The sequence below is a fragment of the Balaenoptera musculus genome, chromosome 6, assembly GCF_009873245.2.
Source record: "Balaenoptera musculus isolate JJ_BM4_2016_0621 chromosome 6, mBalMus1.pri.v3, whole genome shotgun sequence".
In the NCBI taxonomy this organism is placed as follows: domain Eukaryota; kingdom Metazoa; phylum Chordata; class Mammalia; order Artiodactyla; family Balaenopteridae; genus Balaenoptera; species Balaenoptera musculus.
The window spans coordinates 36,072,581-36,091,462 of NC_045790.1; the positions used below are offsets into that span (position 1 = coordinate 36,072,581).

At 41.1% G+C, this 18,882-nt stretch overlaps 1 protein-coding gene across 1 annotated transcript; it reads right to left on the reverse strand.

Annotated features, from left to right (window-relative positions):
* Nucleotides 1-6,483: 6,483 nt before the first annotated feature.
* TMEM215 (transmembrane protein 215) lies at nt 6,484-7,612 on the reverse strand. The gene is made up of 2 exons (XM_036854975.1): nt 7,529-7,612; nt 6,484-7,249 (listed from the first exon to the last, which is right to left on the reverse strand). Exon 2 carries the CDS (start codon nt 7,189-7,191, stop codon nt 6,484-6,486), a length of 708 nt encoding a protein of 235 aa, XP_036710870.1. The 5' UTR covers nt 7,192-7,249; nt 7,529-7,612.
* Between the last annotated feature and the right edge of the window lie 11,270 nt (nt 7,613-18,882).

Below are 18,882 nucleotides of genomic sequence, written 5' to 3' on the forward strand. Positions count from 1 at the left end.
TTTTTAGCTAAATTTGGCCCTTATTGGAATACACTCTTAAGTGTATTTCTTTTCTTAGCCATTTAAAAAATGTATCAAAATTTGCTCACCTTTTCCTTTTACTCTTTTTGTTTTTAAAACACTTCTGTTTGGTGTATCCTGTAGTACATTTTCTAGTATTTATGACTGTTAGAGATGAGAAGTGATGATGTCAAGGGATGGAGGGGGTGGATGCCTCAGCAGTGATGGGCTTAATCAGGGACTGTTGGCCCTTCTCCCTGTGCTGACAATTCCATAGCCATGCTCTCCCTTTGCTGCCCCCTTCCCCACTCATATTCAAAGGAGGTCCTTCTTGCCGTTGTTAAAGGAGACCTGATGTTCGCGTGGTCAAGAAAAAGAGTATCTCAAATTAAATCCCACTTTTAGCTAGTCAGATAATTTGGGAAATTCACAGGACAAATTGTGTGGGTCAGAAGTTATTAAGACTGGTCTCAAATACTGCTCAGGGGAATTGCTGAACAATGTGATCATCTTGCTCCAGAATAAGCCAGGGCTTCTCTAAACCACCAACCACAGTCTCTGAGCATCTCACAGCCTTTACAAAGAATGGAAGCTTCAGAAGAGGTGGGGGTGAGGGTCTGCAACTTGGCACCCTGAGACTGACCAAGAGAATACCCAGGTGGCCTTGAAGGTCCTGTTAAGAATTATTGGATGGAAGCATAATAGCAAGACAATAGTCAAAGCTGGAATTAATTTTTTTGACCTACTTACAGGATTACCCCAAGTACATTGATTCACCTTCTTTCTGGTCAGGAATTCAAAAGCTCAGTTGTCAAGTGGTCTTGGGACCACCGGTTCTTGTCACATGTGCAGTACGGCCCATGACTCACAGAAGAAGGCAGGCAGTGAAGACTCAGGTCAGCCATGGATGGAGGAGAAGCTGTTCCGGAAAGGTTTATCTCTTTCTCCTCCTTGTTATGTAAGGTGTGGTTTCCCCAGAGAAACAATATGCTAAATAAAAGTTAGGGTCCCAACCCACAGAAGCTTATTTTAACCCACATTGTTGCTGACTATATTCAATTTGATTTAATTCAAATCAACAAGGTAGAGTTGTTTCTTTTTTCCTGCTAGAAAGGGGAAGTAGGCTTTGAGAGTGACCCAAATGTTGCAATTGAGAGTTTTCACTGAGCAAGGCAGAGTGTGTATGTGCCCCGGGGTGGGGGGAGTGGAGTGGAAAGATGAATAAAATGTGGCTCCTGCCCTCAAAAAGCTTACACTGTAGTTGGAGAGACAAATACATACTCAACTAACATGCACAATGATAAATGGTGGAGATGTTGTCAGACCAGAGAATAATAGAAGTGTTAGTTCTGAGTGGGAAAATCTGAAGGATTGTGGAAGATGTGGCAGCTGCCCCTTGAAGGATGTTAGGGCATTAAGCAGCAGAGGGGCCAAGACAGGGTGGGCATCTGAGGCAGAGAAGATTGTTGGGGCAAAGGCTCAGGGTGGTCAGCTACAGGGCAGAGTCAGGGAACAGCCAAAGAGATCTGCTGTGGAGGGTGGGAGGTTAGGATGGAAGAGCACAGGGCCAGGTGGGCCTTTGTGAGTTGGTCTAATCACTTACAATGAAGTAGTTGTCCATACTTTTCATGTTGAATTACAGGCAGGTAATTTTTCAAAAGCTTAATTCTTCTAAACAGATGTGGTCTTGTCTCAGACTAGAGTTGTCTCACATTCAATAGTTCATTACCATGAAAAATAAGAAAGTGATCAATTGCAAAATATTTGTTATGTTTAACTTTCTAAGGATAGATTTGTCAAAGAGCAGCACAAGAGATGTTTTAATAGATTTATGTCCTTCTGTAACTCTGTACCTTATTTTGGATAAAGCACACTAAGCCTCGTTCTGTCATCGAGGATACCAAGTCTGCAGGCTCTATCATGGGGTCAGGAGGAGGAATAAAGGGAAAAATAAAGGATCTCTAACAAGGGTCAGGCCCAAGGATAACTTGCCAAAGACCATGGAGATCTAATATCAGTGCCCAGCTATTTGTGTGAGTATCTGGACAGCATCATGCATAAACTTCTTTTGTTGTGGGGTGTCCATGCAGTGAGGGACCCTGCAGGCGGTAAGAAATCAAAGACATGATCTCTAGCTCAGTGATGTTTACATGATTTTATGTTATCTGGACAAGAGGCTAAATGGAATTCAATCCTTTATTGAGATATTTGGATGAACCAAGCATTTATCCACATCTCCAACTTCAGTTTAATTTTTCCAGTGAGGACCTGAAACATAGAAAACTCATGGATAGAGTCTATTGAATTCCTGAAATTCAGTTCATTTGAAAGTCACTAATAGGTAACAATATACACACATATTAAATATATTATAAAATATATGATGAGATACTTTAAGAAAATGCTTTCAAAATATTACGAAGTAATTATTATTGTCTACGTCTACATCTGTTTTTCATTTTGCTTATTCAACATTATGCTCTTGAAGATTGACACCACTGTAATCTGAGTTTGAGTTACACACGAGTAGTATCTTAACTGGGGAAATGTCTCATCTTACTCTTAAAAATACTGGCTCTGTCTCATCTCACTCTTAAAAATACTGGCTCTGTCTCACCTCACTCTTAAAAATACTGGCTTTGGTCCTGATGTGGGACCTTTTGAAGAAGCATCATTTTGTTTCTTAGCCTATGTCTTGCATCTATCTGAGTGAAGAAAAAAACCAACAATTTGAGCATTTGATCCATTTACACATTTCTGCCTCCTCACTCTCATCTATAAGGAGAGAGCTTTTCAAATGTAAATTTTCACCTCTATGGGCAAATGACAAATAGTGTAGCTGTGTTACCAACAATAGAAAAAAGAAAAAACAACGAAACCATCTATAACACTCGATATTTGGCTAACAGTAAGGAACAGCATGATAAATTATGGTACTTCACTAAAATGGCATATTACACAATTGTTAAGTGATAATTAGGAACACTGCATAGAAACATGAAAACGTCTTTAGGATATAACTAGAAGAGAAAAGAAAAAAAGCACGTTTATAATATGTAAGGTGGGGGAGGCCTGGAAGGTATATCAATACTAAAGTGGAAATATAGTAGTTCTGTTAGGATAGTGGGACTGTGGATTTTCAAAAACATTTTCGTTAATGTTATAAAATACTAGTAAAGCAGCAAATTCACCAAATAAATGATGCTGTAGATACAGGAAGGAGATATTAATAAATAAGTAGAGGTTTGAGATAACAAAAGGGAAAAATATTTCAAAGAATGAATCTTCCTTCTCTACATTTGCCAGCCCCATGGCTATTAAGATCCATACTATTGAAAACATTCTCAAAGGAGCTGGTTAGTAGGGCTTGGAAGAGAGCCTGAACTTGACTGTATCTGGATTTCGTTTGCCATGATTGCAGTGGAAACTAAATTTTGAAAGAGTTGTTTAAATAAGCTCCAGCTTAGCTATCTTGGCTACATTCACACTTTGGAATCAAGAAATAGTTTGGAAAAAGAATACCGTGTACAATATAAATAGGAATATAGAGCAAGAGAAATTCAGTAGAGGAGACTTCAAAAATAAAATGCCTATTTAAAATCAAGTTGAAATGACTATTTGGACTAACAGAAAATAAAAAAATAACCAATACTGAGTTAAATTTATATCTGTCTGAATGCTCTTAAAGGATACCAGGAACAATACTCATGTCGGTTCCGTTCATGTTAACCATTTGCTAACACTGTTGATTGGAATGAACTGCTTGCTCTGCTTTCCTCTAAAGGGCTCAGACCCCTTTCTCCTCTCTTCCACCTCTGTTCAAAAGAGTAACAGTTTTACCCTGAATAGCACTTAACAAGTGTTGATGTGGGGCACTAAGCTACCTTGCTTCGTGTTAGGTGGGGGTGGCTTAATATAAGATGTTAAGAAGAATTCACACACACAATCACACAGTTTATTCTTTCTAGTCAAAGTTAAGCCTCCCAGCTCAGCACTTGCACACCATTTTGTTAGCACTGCAGAAAATTCCCTCAAATGCATACTTAGATACTTTAAGGATCTTAAGTAGGTAGATGGAAAAAGAAACTTAAAGTTTCTTCTGAAATAGGACTTGAAAATGTGATAAAATACCTTATCTCTCTAAACCAGTAGTTGACTTTGGATTTGGAAATTGGAGTGTGTGTGTGTATGGTATCAAGGAGTTTGAACTGAAGAGATCAGAAAGTAACTTTTCCAAACCCCAAACCATACCTGACACTACAACCATCTCTTTTCAGACCCTGTGTAGAATTTGCTGAGTCTGCGTGAACATCTCTCTCTGATGTCTTGCTATCTCCTCACCTCTAAAGATGTCCACAAGTGACAAATTAGAGAAGATTTTTATTCCTAAGAGTTATCCAATAATTTTTACCTTCGTAGAAACATGATTTCCATATTTCAAAATGCAGTAGAATTATTAAGACGTATTGTGATTTTAGGAAACTATTTTCCCTCCATTCCAAATCCAAAGTAAATTACATTTAGTACAAGGGTATGTATTTGATTATTTGGGGTATACCAATATTGAAAATTTTCTTCTTAAAAATATTTTGCCCTTAACATCTTCATTTTATTCCCAGTAGTATATTTTGTTGAATAAATAATATTTGGTAATAAAACAAATCTGCTTTCATACATCTACAAAATTCTTTTGAATAGCAACAAGAATTCAATCCACGTTGCATAATTGTTATTATGAATTGCATAACCTTGGCATGCATTTTGCTGTAATTCATTTCCTGGCAAAATATAAAGTGCCTTTGACATAATGCCATAGAATATTCAAACTGGGAATGAATGATAGAAATAATCTGGTGTCAGTCAGTCCCACTTTTCCCATTTCAGGGACTGAGGTGCAAGAAGGTAAAATTTGCTCAGGATCACACATCTCATTTTCCAACATTTAAGTCATACTAAAATAAATTACAATTTTGATGTTGAATTTGATTAGAAAATTGTGATTTTTAAGGGCACAACTCTTAAGACAGAATAAATGCCACACTTAAAGAATTGCAGAGTTGGATCTGAAATACGCAAAAGAGGTATGCCCAAAATTTTTGTCCTCAATTCCCCTTTCAGGAGAAAGTGGCTGAAACTATACAATCATTAAAAATAAATCATTCTTTGAAGGATGCAAAGTTATCCTGATCTTCAAAATGAAATATACCACCATTTCTATATATAATTTTTCTCTTCAACAGGGATCAAATGGTATTTTGGTTGATTGCCAGTGAGCAAATGAAATAGGAAATACATTTTAGGATCCCATTGTGATTTTTTTTTCTCAGCAGCAAAAAATTAAATAAAACAGACCTTTGTCATGTAATGTTCACTGATCAGGTGAACATAATAAAAACTGGGCTTTAGTTAAATCTAGTGGAGTAACTCTTGTTTCATTGGCATTTACAGGCTTTGGGAGTGTTGAACAAGTGTACAAATAATGACATTTTCAGAAATTTAACCATTGCATTTCATGTAAATTCTGCATAAAGTTCAAGACTAATGGTATTGATGTCACAGTCTTCAAATTTTAAAAGGCATATAGGAATAGTAATAACATCTCCCAGAAACGTTAAAGACACTTGTATATATATCTAAAATCCATTTTGACTTGATGAAAACAAATTCTAATCTATGAAAATATTACATCAAGTCATATTGCACCTGATGAGGAAACTATACTTGAATGAGTAAATGCTAAAAAAACTTCAGATAAAGACCCAGTAAGTCAAATTAAATGAAGAGTTTCAGAAGTAACATAACCATCTAAAAATGTTAGTTTTTCACACAACTGGTCACACTTATTTTGCTTTACTTAAAATTCCTGGTCTTGTCTGAAGATAATACCATAAAACTCAATTACATAATTCAGCTGTCTTTAACTCCCCTTTCTCCAGTAGCCATTGCACCTTAGGAGGTTTGTAGCTATTCTATCTTAATTTTTTTTTCTTTCAGCAAATACTAAGTGTGAAAAGCTTCACCAGACAAAAATCATTTCATACAATGAAGCATTGAATTGTTTTTTCATTCAATTTCTTTAGACCGAAAGCAGCTCAGTTTCCCTATGAATAGTCCACGTATCATTTCATGCCTGGTATCTGCAGCCCACTCTAGATTTATCTTGCTTTCAGCAGGTACTCGGTAGCACTTTCTGGGTTATTTTACAAAACATCCAACATGGTTTAAATTGTTTAAAAGCAATTGGAACTGCTTCCTTTCCTACCCACTGCCTCTTCAAGTGTCCTTAACCTTCATCATCCTTCCCTAAAATGTGTCCCCAACATGCCTATTTACATGGCTCTCAGGCACCGGAGGCTTGCACACCCATCACATACCAGGTCAGTTTCTAACAGTGTGAAGGCTGTTGGAGCAGGGCAGTTTCCTTCCATTGAGAGCTGAGTATGGTCATATTGCTTTCAACACAGCAACCCTTGTATGCAAAGCTTAGACTATCGTTTCATGGTCCCATCTGCCTTGGCTCTGATTGATGTAACAACAGTATCTGTCATAGGGGCTGTTCAGCTTGTAGGAGCAAACGATGATACTGTCCTGGGGCACAAAGAAGATGCTGTCCTCGGGCTCAGGGCACTCAGACCTGTCCCAGGCTGAGCACTTGGCATCCAAGGCATTGTAGGTGAGGGAACTGCCTGAGGGACAGTAGCCATCCAGGTATCTGCATGGCTCCTCCCGATGCCCGCTCTGGACCCGGCTCTGGCGTTCTCCTTCCTCCGTGGGTGTGGGGGTGGTGATGGAGCTGGCCATAGGCACCTCGCCCTGCCCTTGGAGGGGGGGCTTCCCCCTGAGGCCCACCTTCTTCGCCAGCTCATCTGAGCTCCCCTTGCCCGACTCCAGGTCTGAAGGGGTCCTCAGCAGTTCCACCACCTCCTTGTCCTTGGGTTTCCGGAAGCAGGGCAACTTGCGGACCCATAGCAGCTCATTCTCGGGCCACTTGGTGCATCCCTCAGTTTTCCTGGCCAGGGCAATGGCTGCGATGCCTGGGAGGCAGATGGCTGGCCCTATGGCCAGGAGGGGGATGTTTCCCAGAGTCTCTCCTTTCATCCCAGAGACGGTGAACATGAAGCCAAAGACCAGGAAGACACTCACCAGGGCCACAACCAGCCCAGTCCTCGGGTTAATGTCATCAGGCCGCATCTTTCACTCCATCCAGGTTGGGGACTGCCTGCTAGCCAGGGAGCAATGTTCCTCCCTACTGTCAGAGGAGAACGCACTGGGTTAAAAACAAAACAAAACAAAACAAACAACAAAACAAAACAAAAAGCACCCAAGTCCATTTCCCACCCACCAACTATCTCTCTTACTCTTTGTGTCTGACACTCTACTGTCTGTCAGTCTTGGTCTCTGTCTCTGTCTGTTTCTCCCTCTATTTCTGTTGCTCTCTCTCTTTCTCTGTTTATCGATCTCCTTCTTACTATTGCAACCCCTGCCTCTCTCTCATATAGTCATCCACAGACTGGGGTCACCGCGGTACCTGAGGTTTCCTGCCGTCTCCCGGGAGCAGGGAAAAAAACCAGTTTGAGTCTCCTTAGAAACCTCCACAGCAGCTGTTTCCTCGGCTCTCTCCCTTGTTTCTGGAAGGAAAGCCTGGTTTTCCAACTGACTCTGCATCCAGGAGGTGGGACGTGGGAGCCTGTCTTTCCCAGCAGTGCCCGTCGGTCTCCAGGGCTTTGGGAGCTGAGCGGCGGCGCAGGCCAGCACCCAGCTCTGCGCGCAGAGCGCGGGGTGCTGGAGGGAGGAAGGACTTAGTCTGGGAAAGAGGGAAAGCGGCGCGCGAGTCTGGCCTCGTTACATCACTTTCAGAGCAAGCTCAGAAACAAAGAAGGACGCGCGGGGGCGCGAGGGGGCTAAACCCAGGGGAGAGGCTGCCCAGGGTCCAGTCGGGGTGCTTGGAGCAGCCAGAGTTCGTCCCGCCGCTGCCCGTGAGAGCTGAGTAAGGCGGCTGGACATGCTCCGTGCCTGGGAGGGTCCGTGGTGCGAGGCTGCCGCGTGCCGGAGACTGGAACTCGGGCCGGTTTGCCCACGGGACAGCCTGGGCTCCGAGTCCGCGGTCCGAGGCCCAGAGGTGCCAGCTGGAGATGTCCCTCGGGGACCTGGATCCTTCTCCAGTTACAGATCTGGGTGACCCGATCCGACCTATAGCAGCTCCCAGAGATTCCCCTACCGCCCGTCTCAGAACGTCGAGGCTCTCAGGGCTCGGAGGGCTGCACTCCTCCTGGGTCCTCCTGCCCGCAACCTCTCTGGGTTCACGCGCTGGGCGGCAGTGGCGCGCAAAAGCGCTCTAGCAGCGAAGCGGGCTCCATTGCACGGGACCAGCGCCCAGGCTGAGTTAGTGTTCAGCCGGGTCTTGCTCGAGCCTTGGGGGAATCACCAGAGTCCTTCTCCCTGGTCTTACAGCTCTGGATCCTGGAGGGGGTGGCCTTGGAGCCCGGATCCTACTCCGACACGGCCGTGGTGCCAGCCACGCCGGCTGGGTCAAAGGATAAAGGCTCTCCAGCCCCGGCTCCCCATCCCCGCACCCGACACCCAGCTAACAAGGAGAAGGAGGGGCCTTGACTGGGAGGATCAGGCCGCCCAGCCCGCGAAGCAGCTCCAGCTTTGGGCGATTCTGTCCTTTGCTGACACTGGTGTGGAGAACCTGTCTCCTCCCCACCGCAGCAGGGGCTGGATTCCTCTGGCCCCAGGGGCAAGACTGGCTTTGGCTGGGTTCTTCAACAAGACTGCTCATTTAGGGTAGATGGGGAATATTGAGGAACCAGACGTGGAGGGGCAGGGGTGGAAGGGGGAGGGAATGGTACTTTCTTTCATGTCAAGGCCCTGCCTTGGTGGAAAGAATTTTGACATCCAGGCCTTCCCCACTTAAACTAGCCATGTGTTCTTGGGCAAGTGACTTAACCTCTCTGAGAATCAGTTGACCCATCTGTAAAATGAGAATATTGCTATCAAATATGTGAAGGAACAAACATACTGAGGACTAAATAAATGTAAAGTTCAAGCGTAATGCTTGGTACACGGTCCTGGTTCACAAAATGGATGAAATATGTACTTTCATAGTATGTGATAATCAATGCAAGGCACGAGCCAAATCATAAAGAGCCTGTCTGTGGGGCTAAGGACCTTTGACTTTATCCACTAAGCAGTGAAGAATCGTCTTGGTGTTATTTTAATCAGGGATCAACATAAAAGTATTCCATGTTTGACAGATGGTGACAGTAGGTTAGAGAACAGGTTGGAAAGGGTAGATGTGGAAGCAGGAGGACAGTTCAGTAAGCCAGGCAAGACATGGCACGGGCCTGAACCATGCAGGGCTAGTGGGGTGGTTAGAAGAAAGTGAATTTGAAGGCTATTTAAGGGTAGAATCAAGTGTCTTGAATCAAAGGAAGTGAGATGGCGGTGGGAGTCCAAGGTTGACTCCCAAGTTTCCCACTCTTTCCACTGAGTGGATCAGGAATCAGACTCAATTTTCCACCCCAGCATCTATTGTGTGTCTCTTGTACTCATGCTCATTAGACAGCTGCTGTACCTCTGGACATAGAATCATTATTTTGGAAGGAAGGAAGGAAGAAAGGAGAAAAGGTAAAGAGCAAAAGTGAGATGCCAGCTGTTTGGCCATTTGTATCAGGAAAATAATTGTTTTCCTGGCAGCCCCACTAAATAGATAGACATCTGCTTATATCTCATTGTCTAGAAGGATGTCATAGGGGCCACCTCTGTGCAGAGGAACCCAGGAAATCAAGATTTTGGTTTTTTTGGGTTTTTTTGGACCAGATTTATTGCCACTTTGAAAAAAATCAGGGTTTTGTTAGTGAGGAAAAAGAGAACAATGAATCTTGGGGAAGCAACCAGAAGCATGTGCCACAACTATCGAACACGCTTACCTTCTTGAAGCCCTCTCTTCCCCTGCATTTACTAGTGCCTTTCTATCCTGATTTCCCTCTTATCTCCCTGGCCACTCATTTGTAGTCTACTCTGTAAACTCCTCTTTCTTTTTATTTTGAACAAAGCCCTTCGATGTTGATATTCTGCTGGCTATGCTGATGACCCCCTATGTTTATCTCTTTAGCCTTGTCCTTTTCCCTCAATTTCAGATTTATAATATCTGTCTGCTTGATATCTGTCTGTACAGCACACAGACACTTCAAACTCAACACAGCCTAAACTATGCTCATTAAATTTCCTTCAGACCTGCTCTTTCTCATTTGACTCCCTCATTCTTCCTATTCGCCCAATCGAGAAACTGTGGGATTGTCCTCTATTCCTTTGTCTCTCTAACAAGCTACATCCAGTAAATCAATCAAATCATCGTAGTCTTACCTCCTAAATTCCCTGATCTTCTCCTCTTCTGTGACCTGAGGCAAATCACTTTACCTCCCTGGGTTTCAATTTCCTGTGAAACAAGGGCTTTGGGTAGAGAGCTAGCTGAGGTGCATTTCAGCTCTACTCATCCGTGGTTCTCCGACAGTCACTTCTGCAGGGCTGAACTGTCATTAGTGTTGTGCAGGTGCTCTGACAATAGTGCTGGAAACCTAGTTGGAGCCTAAAGAAGCAACATTGCTGAACAGAGACCTCCTCTCACTCGTACAAGCATCTAATTCCATTTGACTTTTAAGCCAGGCAGTTCATCTACTTAGGCATTAGATAAGACCCATGCATAAAACCGCAGGAAACTTCAATTACTGTTTAATTATAAGCCTTATTCTCAAAGCAGTTCCTTCTTAGAGGTAATTTCAGATGGTCTTTGAACAGCAGGTATACTTGCCCAAGTCAGCAGCAAAAGTGGGTGGAGGTGGGAGACATCACTCAGGGTTATAATATTCAGGGACAGAAAAGGCATTCTCAGTATTTAATTTCTTGCCTGTACAGGCTGATTGCACTGGGATTTTAAAACCTTAAGAAGTTCTCACAATGCTGTAAGCATATACAGCCATGTACAAAAGCTTTTCATCAGAAGAAAAAGGAAATTCAGGTTGTAATGAGGGTTTGTATGTATGTGGGTGTTTGAGAAGGAAATGCAGAAACTTTTATTTCTGAAATTATTGAAATCATGGGATGCTAGAATTTGAAGATACCTTATAGAATATCTACTCTAACTCCCTTAATCATACAGATGAAATCCAGAAGGGTTGCAATCATTCAGTACTACTTGAGTATTTATTATGTGCTTGGCACTGTGCTAGGTGCTGGAGATACAAGTCAGTAAGATATGGTCACTCACATTCACAGAGCAAGATATGTATATTAGTTAGGATAGGATAGATTATGCTGTGGCAACAAAAGACTTCGAGATCTCAAAGGCTGTATGCTCATCCTACTTGTCTCTCAAGGATCAGCTGCAGCCTTGCTCCATGTTGCCTTCACTCTGGGATTGAGGCCGCAGGGCAGCTTCCAGTTGGGACATTGCCAGTCCATTGCATCCAGGCACCAGAGGCCCTGCACTGAGCCTTCACTTTAGTAGCTTCTCTCTGGCTCCCCTGGCTATGCCCCCTCTCTCTAGGCCAAAGAATCTGCCGAGGTAATGCCCCACTTGGAGACCTTACCCCCCTTTCTAGGCCATGTGATGGGTACCTGGGACCTTAAAATTCCCCACCCAAACAGCCCCATACCTGCTTCCAGGGCTTGTGTACAGCTCTTTGGTCCGTCCTCCCAAGGGCTGACCATACTGCAGGTGTGCACACCCCTAGGCCTGTGGGACAGTCAAGGGGCCACTATGGTTTTGAGTACAGATAAAACTCGGGCATGCAAGATGGGCTGTGTATTCCAGCCTCTTCATGGTTCAGAACAGAGCCAGAGGAGGGAAAAGAAAAGACAGCATTCATTTTATTCTTGTACGGGGCCTCACACATGTTAGAGACAGGCCTGGGTGGAGGGTCTGGGGAAAGGAGAGAGAAGTCCCAACTCATATTTTAAAGGGCTCAGTCTAGCTGTTGTGTAGAAAATAGGTTTAAGGTGGGTCGAGGGCAGAAGCAGGGAGGCCAGTTGGGAGACTATTGCAATTATCCAGGTGAGAGTTGATGGTGGCTTATGGATGTGGCTAGAAGTGGTCAGATTCTGATGTATTTTAATGCAAAGCTGATAGTATTTGCTAATATATTTGGGATGTGAGGAACTTGTGTAATCAAGGATGATTCTAGATTTGGAATTTGAGGTGGGAAATCAGGAACTTGATTTTGGACATATTCATTTGATATATCAAAGTGAAGATGGTGATAGCGTTGATGTACAAGTCTGGCATTTCGGGGAGAAGTCTGGGCTAGAGATATAAATTTGGGAGCTGTTGGGATATGGTTAGCATTTAGAGCCCTGGGACTAATGAGATAACTTAGGGAACAGGCATCAGTAGGTTAGAGAAGTTTGAGTACTAAGTATGTACTAAGGAACATCAACATTTTGAGGCTGGGGAGATGAGGAGGAACCAGGACAAGAAAATATGAAGGAGTGGCCAGCAAGGTGAGAAAGTAAAGAGATGTCTAAGGAACCAAAAGAAGAAAGCATATCAGGGAGGGCATAGTGATTGCATCAATTCTGTTGATAAGTCAAGTATGAAAAGGACTAAAAAGTGAGCACTGGGCTTAGCAACATGGAGGTCGCTGGTCACCTTTACAAGAGCAGTTCTGGTAGAGTGGGTGGAGGTGAAGTCTTGATTGAAATGAGTCCACAAGAGAAAAGGAGAAGAGGAACTGGAGGCAGAGAGTGAAGATAACTCAAATGGTTTTATTGTTAAGGAGAACAGAGAAATGAGATGATAGCCAGATGTGGAGGTGTGGGGTCAAGAGAGAAAACTTTTTAAAAAATGGGAGCTCTCTTAGCACTTTGCCTGTAGAAATGTAAGATTTGTAAATTTTTTTTTTTTAATTTTTATTTATTTATTTATTTATTTATTTATGGCTGTGTTGGGTTTTCGTTTCTGTGCGAGGGCTTTCTCTAGTTGTGGCAAGCGGGCGCCACTCTTCTTCGCGGTGCGCGGGCCTCTCACTATCGCGGCCTCTGTTGTTGCGGAGCACAGGCTCCAGACGCGCAGGCTCAGTAGTTGTGGCTCACGGGCCCAGTTGCTCCGTGGCATGTGGTATCTTCCCAGACCAGGGCTCGAACCCGTGTCCCCTGCATTAGCAGGCAGATTCTCAACCACTGTGCCACCAGGGAAGCCCAAGATTTGTAAATTTAAATGACAATTCTATACCATTTTTTATCCATTAAATTTGTAAATAAAAAAAATAATGCCGGGGCTTCCCTGGTGGCACAGTGGTTAAGAATCCGCCTGCCAATGCAGGGGAAACGGGTTCGAGCCCTGGTCCAGGCAGATCCCACATGCCACGGAGCAACTAAGCCCGTGCGCCACAACTACTGAGCCTGCGCTCTAGAGCCCGTGAGCCACAACTACTGAGCCTGCGTGCCACAACTACTGAAGCCCGCATGCCTAGAGCCCGTGCTCCTTGATAAGAGAAGCCACCGCAATGAGAAGGCTGCGCACCGCAACCAAGAGTAGCCCGCGCTCACCGCAAATAGAGAAAGCCCTCATACGGCAACAAAGACCCAACACAGCCAAAAATAAATAAATAAATAAATAAATAAATAAATTTATAAAAAAAAAAAAGATGCCAACGCTGGGAGGTGGTGCTCCTAGATGAGCACTTGCATATACTGGTGGTGGGATTATATCAGTACTGACTCTTTTGTGGAAGAAAGCTGTCCAGATATCTCAGGAACTTTGAAGAAGTTCATACCTCTTGCATGACCATTATATTGAAACATGTCAGAAGTAGGTATGTATTGATGGAAAAAACAGAGCCAGGCACCCTCTGAGTAAATTAATCGGCATTTACTTATGTCAAGGTATAGAAGGAAGTCCCCACATCTTCACCAACAGGCACACAGTTGGGGATGGTAATGTCTGAGTAAGAGAGGGTCACATCTAACCCTTTTGGAAACAAAAGTGTTTCTGTCTAGGTTCACCATGTATTCATAAGGCTTATTTTCATGAGGTAGATCCAGGCCTGCTCATAGTCTGCCCTCATGTCTGCTGAGACCAGCTGATATAAGAACAGGCCCAGTTCATGAGGCATAAACAAAATCCTCATTATCATCAGACTCTCCAGACCTGCACAATAGTTTCTTGAGCTCAGTGCTATGCAAACAGAATCAGAGCCATTTTGTGAAAGTCTCCAAAAGTCAAACAAATTAAGACCTTAGACCTGCTGTTGCTGCACTGTCCAATACCATAGCCATTAGCAGAAGAAGCTATTTACATTTAAATTAGTTAAAATGCAATAAAATTAAAAAGTCAGTTTCTCAGATGTACTACCCACATTTCCAGTGCTCAGTAGTCAGATGTGGTGATTGGCCACCACACTGGACAGTGCAGATATAAACATTTCACCATCATAACGTTCTATTGGATGGTGCTGAGCTGTTGGAGTTATCATGATCCAGTTGACTCAGGCAGTACGATTCTAGCAATCTTTCCTGTGGGAATAATCAGTGGCACAAAAAATATTTATGTGCAAAAAAAAATTTACTATGCCCTAGTAGTAATACACTGGAAAACATTGAAATAGCCAATAACAGAGGAAAGGCTATATACAGTATGTTGCATCCACTGGAGGGAATATGCACAGTCAGCTCAGGGAATATTATATATCCACAAAATTATATTTTGAAGATTTTTAATGACCCATGAAAATGGGCTCAATATAATGCTAATGAAAAAAACCTAAGAATCAAAATTCTATTAAAATAACTTGAAAAAATGTTATATTTAATAGGACCCTGATTACTAAAAAAAAAAGCTAGAATAGAAAAAAGACCAAAAGGAAATACTCTCAGATTATTAACAGTGGTTATTTCGAGGTGGTGGAACATTAAATAAATTGTTATTATTTTCTTTATATTTTTATGAATTTTCAAAATTTCTACTCTTATAGTAAGAAAAAGGTTTTATTTTTTTAATGAAAGAATAGTCTCTTGCACATATTAAGCACTCAGTAAATGGTAGTTGAATGAATGATACATGAAGACTTGAAAGACTGAATGAACAAATTCAAATTTTCTCAGGTTTATATTTTCCCAGAGTTCATCCTGCCCCTTTCTCTCATTCTGGCACTTCCTCACAGGAGAGAAAAGGATATGGACGAATTGAGAAAAGATGAAAACTGAAGGACAGCAAGTAGATTTTCATGTTGAATTGGAGTTAAATCTTATGGTTCTTCCCAAATTTATGTTAATCACTTTTGAGATTTCTTATAACCCTGTTTTCAACCTAGAAAATAATAAATATATTATCTTCCCCCTTTCTGATTTCAACATGATTGTTTTGATGCACCTGGTTAGAGGTTTGATATTTTTTTCTTCTTGGCTATGATTCTGACTCATTTATTTAACAAATGTTATATTGAGAAGCTCCTACTTATCTGCTTGTGTTCATACCTCCTCTGTACCTCCTCCCATCTTCTCTAGCTCTTGGGAGGTAACTCTGATCTTTACTAAAGAATACATTACACCTCTAACTTTTCTTATTTCACCTGGGGCCTCCAGAGATGTAAAGTAGCGTCAGTTGTTTTTCCAGTGCTGAATTAACAGTTTTAAAAACTCTTGCAGCTCATTAGAGTTCATTAGTTTGTGCAGAAAAGGAAGCCTAGAATTTTCACAAAGGAATCCTAGAATTTTCACAAATTGTTTCGTAAGTTAAAAAATAAAGCTAGTACAAGTGACAGTGTTGTCAAAGATGAAAACCTTTTAGGTATCTGAGTGGTTCCAGCCAAACCTCCATTTGCTGTCCAGGGCTGAGCTTATTCAATAGCTTAGATCTTTCTCCATGTTGTCTTTCCTTTGATTCTGTACAGAATCTTTGGTAAGGGAATAAAGAAAGGATGAGAAAATGGACTGTTAGGAATCATGAAGAGTTGGAAGTAGAGAATTCTGATGTGGTTTGCTCCCCAAATTGAAGGTTGATCTGGTTTTCTCATTCTTGTCCTTAGATTAAATAGTGCACTGACATGTCCAACCTTAAATTTTTTTATTAAAGTATGGTTGATTTACAATACTATATTGGTTTCAGGTGTACAATATAGTGATTCAGTATTTTTACAGATTATGCTCCATTTAAAGTTATAAAATATTGGCTGTATTCCCTGTGCTGTACAGTATACCCTTGTAACTTATTTATTTTATACATAGTAATTTGTACCTCTTAATCCCCTGCTCCTATCTTACCCCTCCCACAGTCTCTCTTCCCACTGGTAACTATTAATTTGTTCTCTATAGCTGTGAATCTGTTTCTGTTTTGCTATATTTATTCATTTATTTTATTTTTTAGATTCCACAGATAAGTGATAACATACAGTATTTGTCCTTCTCTGTCTGGCTTATTTCATTATTTCCTAATGCCTTCCAGTTTCATCCATATTGTCACAAATGGCAGGATATCCTTCTTTCTCATGGCTGAATAATATTCTATTGTATATATGTACTACATTTTCTTTATCCATTCACCCATCAGTGGACACTTAGGTTGCTTCCATATCTTGGCTATTGTAAATAATGCTGCCATTAATATAGGGGTGCATATATCTTTTTGAATTAGTGTTTTTGTTTTCTTCAGATATATACCCAGGAGTAGAATTGCTGCATCATATGGTAGTTCCATTTTCAGTTTTTTTAGAAAGCTCCATACTGTTTTCCATAATGGCTGCACCAGTTTACATTCCCACCAACAGCGTACTAGGGTTCTCTTTTCTCCACATCCTCGCCAACATTTATTATTTGTGGTCTTTTTGACGATAGCCATTCTGACAGGTGGGAGGTGATACCTCATTGTGGTTTTGATTTGTATTTCTCTAATAATTAGTGATGAGTGTCTTTTCATGTTTCTGTTGGCTATCTGTATGTCTTCTTTGGAAAAATGTCTATTCTCGTCTTTTGCCCATTTTTTAATCAGGCTTTTTGTTTTTATGATATTGAGTTGTATGAGCTGCTTATATATTTTGGGTATTAACCCCTTATTGGACATATCATTTGCAAATATTTTCTTCTATTCCATAGGTTGTCTTTTCATTTTGTCAATGTTTTCCTTTGCTGTGCAAAAGCTTTTAAGTTTAATTAGGTCCCATTTGTTTATTTTTGCTTTTGTTTCCTTTGCCTGAGAAGACTGATCCAAAAAAATATTGCTACAACTTATGTCAAAGAGTGTTCTGCCTGTTTTCTTCTAGGAGTTTTATGGTTTCCAGTCTTACATTTAAGTCTTTAATCCATTTTGAGTTTATTTTTGTGTATGGTGTGAGAAAATGTTCTTATTTTATTCTTTTACATGTATCTGTCCAGTTTTCCCAGCACCACTTATTGAAGAGACTCTTTTTCCCCCATTGTATATAATGGGGAATATATACAATGGGGAATATAAGACTGTTTTTTCCCTCTTGCCTCCTTTGTCATGGGTTAATTGACCATGTGTGCATGGGTTTATTTCTGGGCTTTCTATTCTATTCCATTGATCTGTGTGTCTGTTTTTGTGCCAGTATCATACTGTTTTGATGACTGTAGCTTTGTAGTATAGTCTGAAGTCAAGGCACATGATACTTTTAGCTTTTTTTTTTTTTTTTCCCTCAAGATTGCTTTGGCTATTCAGGGTCTTTAACCTTTTGATAATGTATATGTTTATGAAAACCCAAACATAGACCACCAAATCATTTTACTATTTTATTCAACAGGCATTAAAAGAGTTTCTTTAGATTTATATATAGGAGTGTTGATCACAACAGTAATTTTAATATTAAAAAATACGGAATGGTTATATAAATTATATCAAAACTCTGGGATATTATATAATCATAATAAATGAAGTTGCAGGTTGGATCAGAATGACAGATCAAACACACATACCTCTCCTCCCTCAGGCTCCCAAAATCTAGAAATGGGATTTGAGATTTGTGTGAGTCTGTATTTGGAGATTAATTCCATCACAGTCCTGGGAAACAGGAAAAAAGCCATCAACAGAACAGAAATCTCTGAAAGAAAGTTAATGAAATTTAATTGATAAAGAAATGCATATAATCTAACTAGAGTTGCCAAAAAACCCTGATAATGCTGTACCTCAATATGCTATAAGGGCTACATGGGCCTGAGAGTGATGGTTTCCCCAAGACTTTGGAAGTAAGGTTACAGTTTGAGTGTTAAAAAATTTCATACATAATGAAAGAGTATCTGGCTATGGGATGGAACCAAGAGCTTTTTCAAATAATTGTGTCTGAAGAGTTTTGGAAACACTAAAGATCATAATTAGGGCAGTTTGGATATACTTTTAGAGAAAAAATACTAGTCCCATCATGTTTTATCATATAGACTCAGAGTGTGTAACTAGAGAGGGATATTCACCGCCAACCAAAGAAAAGAGAGAACCAATGAGTCAGACATTTGCTGTGTTTATCCAGCACTGTTCAGAGGAAAGATGGGGGCTGCAGGGAAGTGGTGGTTTATTAGGTTTCAGAATATCCTTCATCTAAAATCTTTCAAGATCTTCTATTTCTCTCTCATCAAACTTTCTGATGATAATTTTGGCTTCTCAGACATTCTGGTACTGTGAAGACTATGACCATCATGGCTGACAAAAATCTTCCTTCTTTCCTCCTTCCCTCTCTCCCTCCCTCTCTTCCTTCCTTCCTTCCTTCCTTTCTTCCTTCCTTCCTTCCTTCTTTCCTTTTCCTCCCCCCAATACTTCCTTCCCTTTTCCTTTTAAAAAATAGCTTTATTGAGATATAATTCACATTCCATGCAATTCATCCATTTAAGCTAAACAATTCAAAGACTTTTAGTGTATTTATAGAGTTGTACAACCTTCAC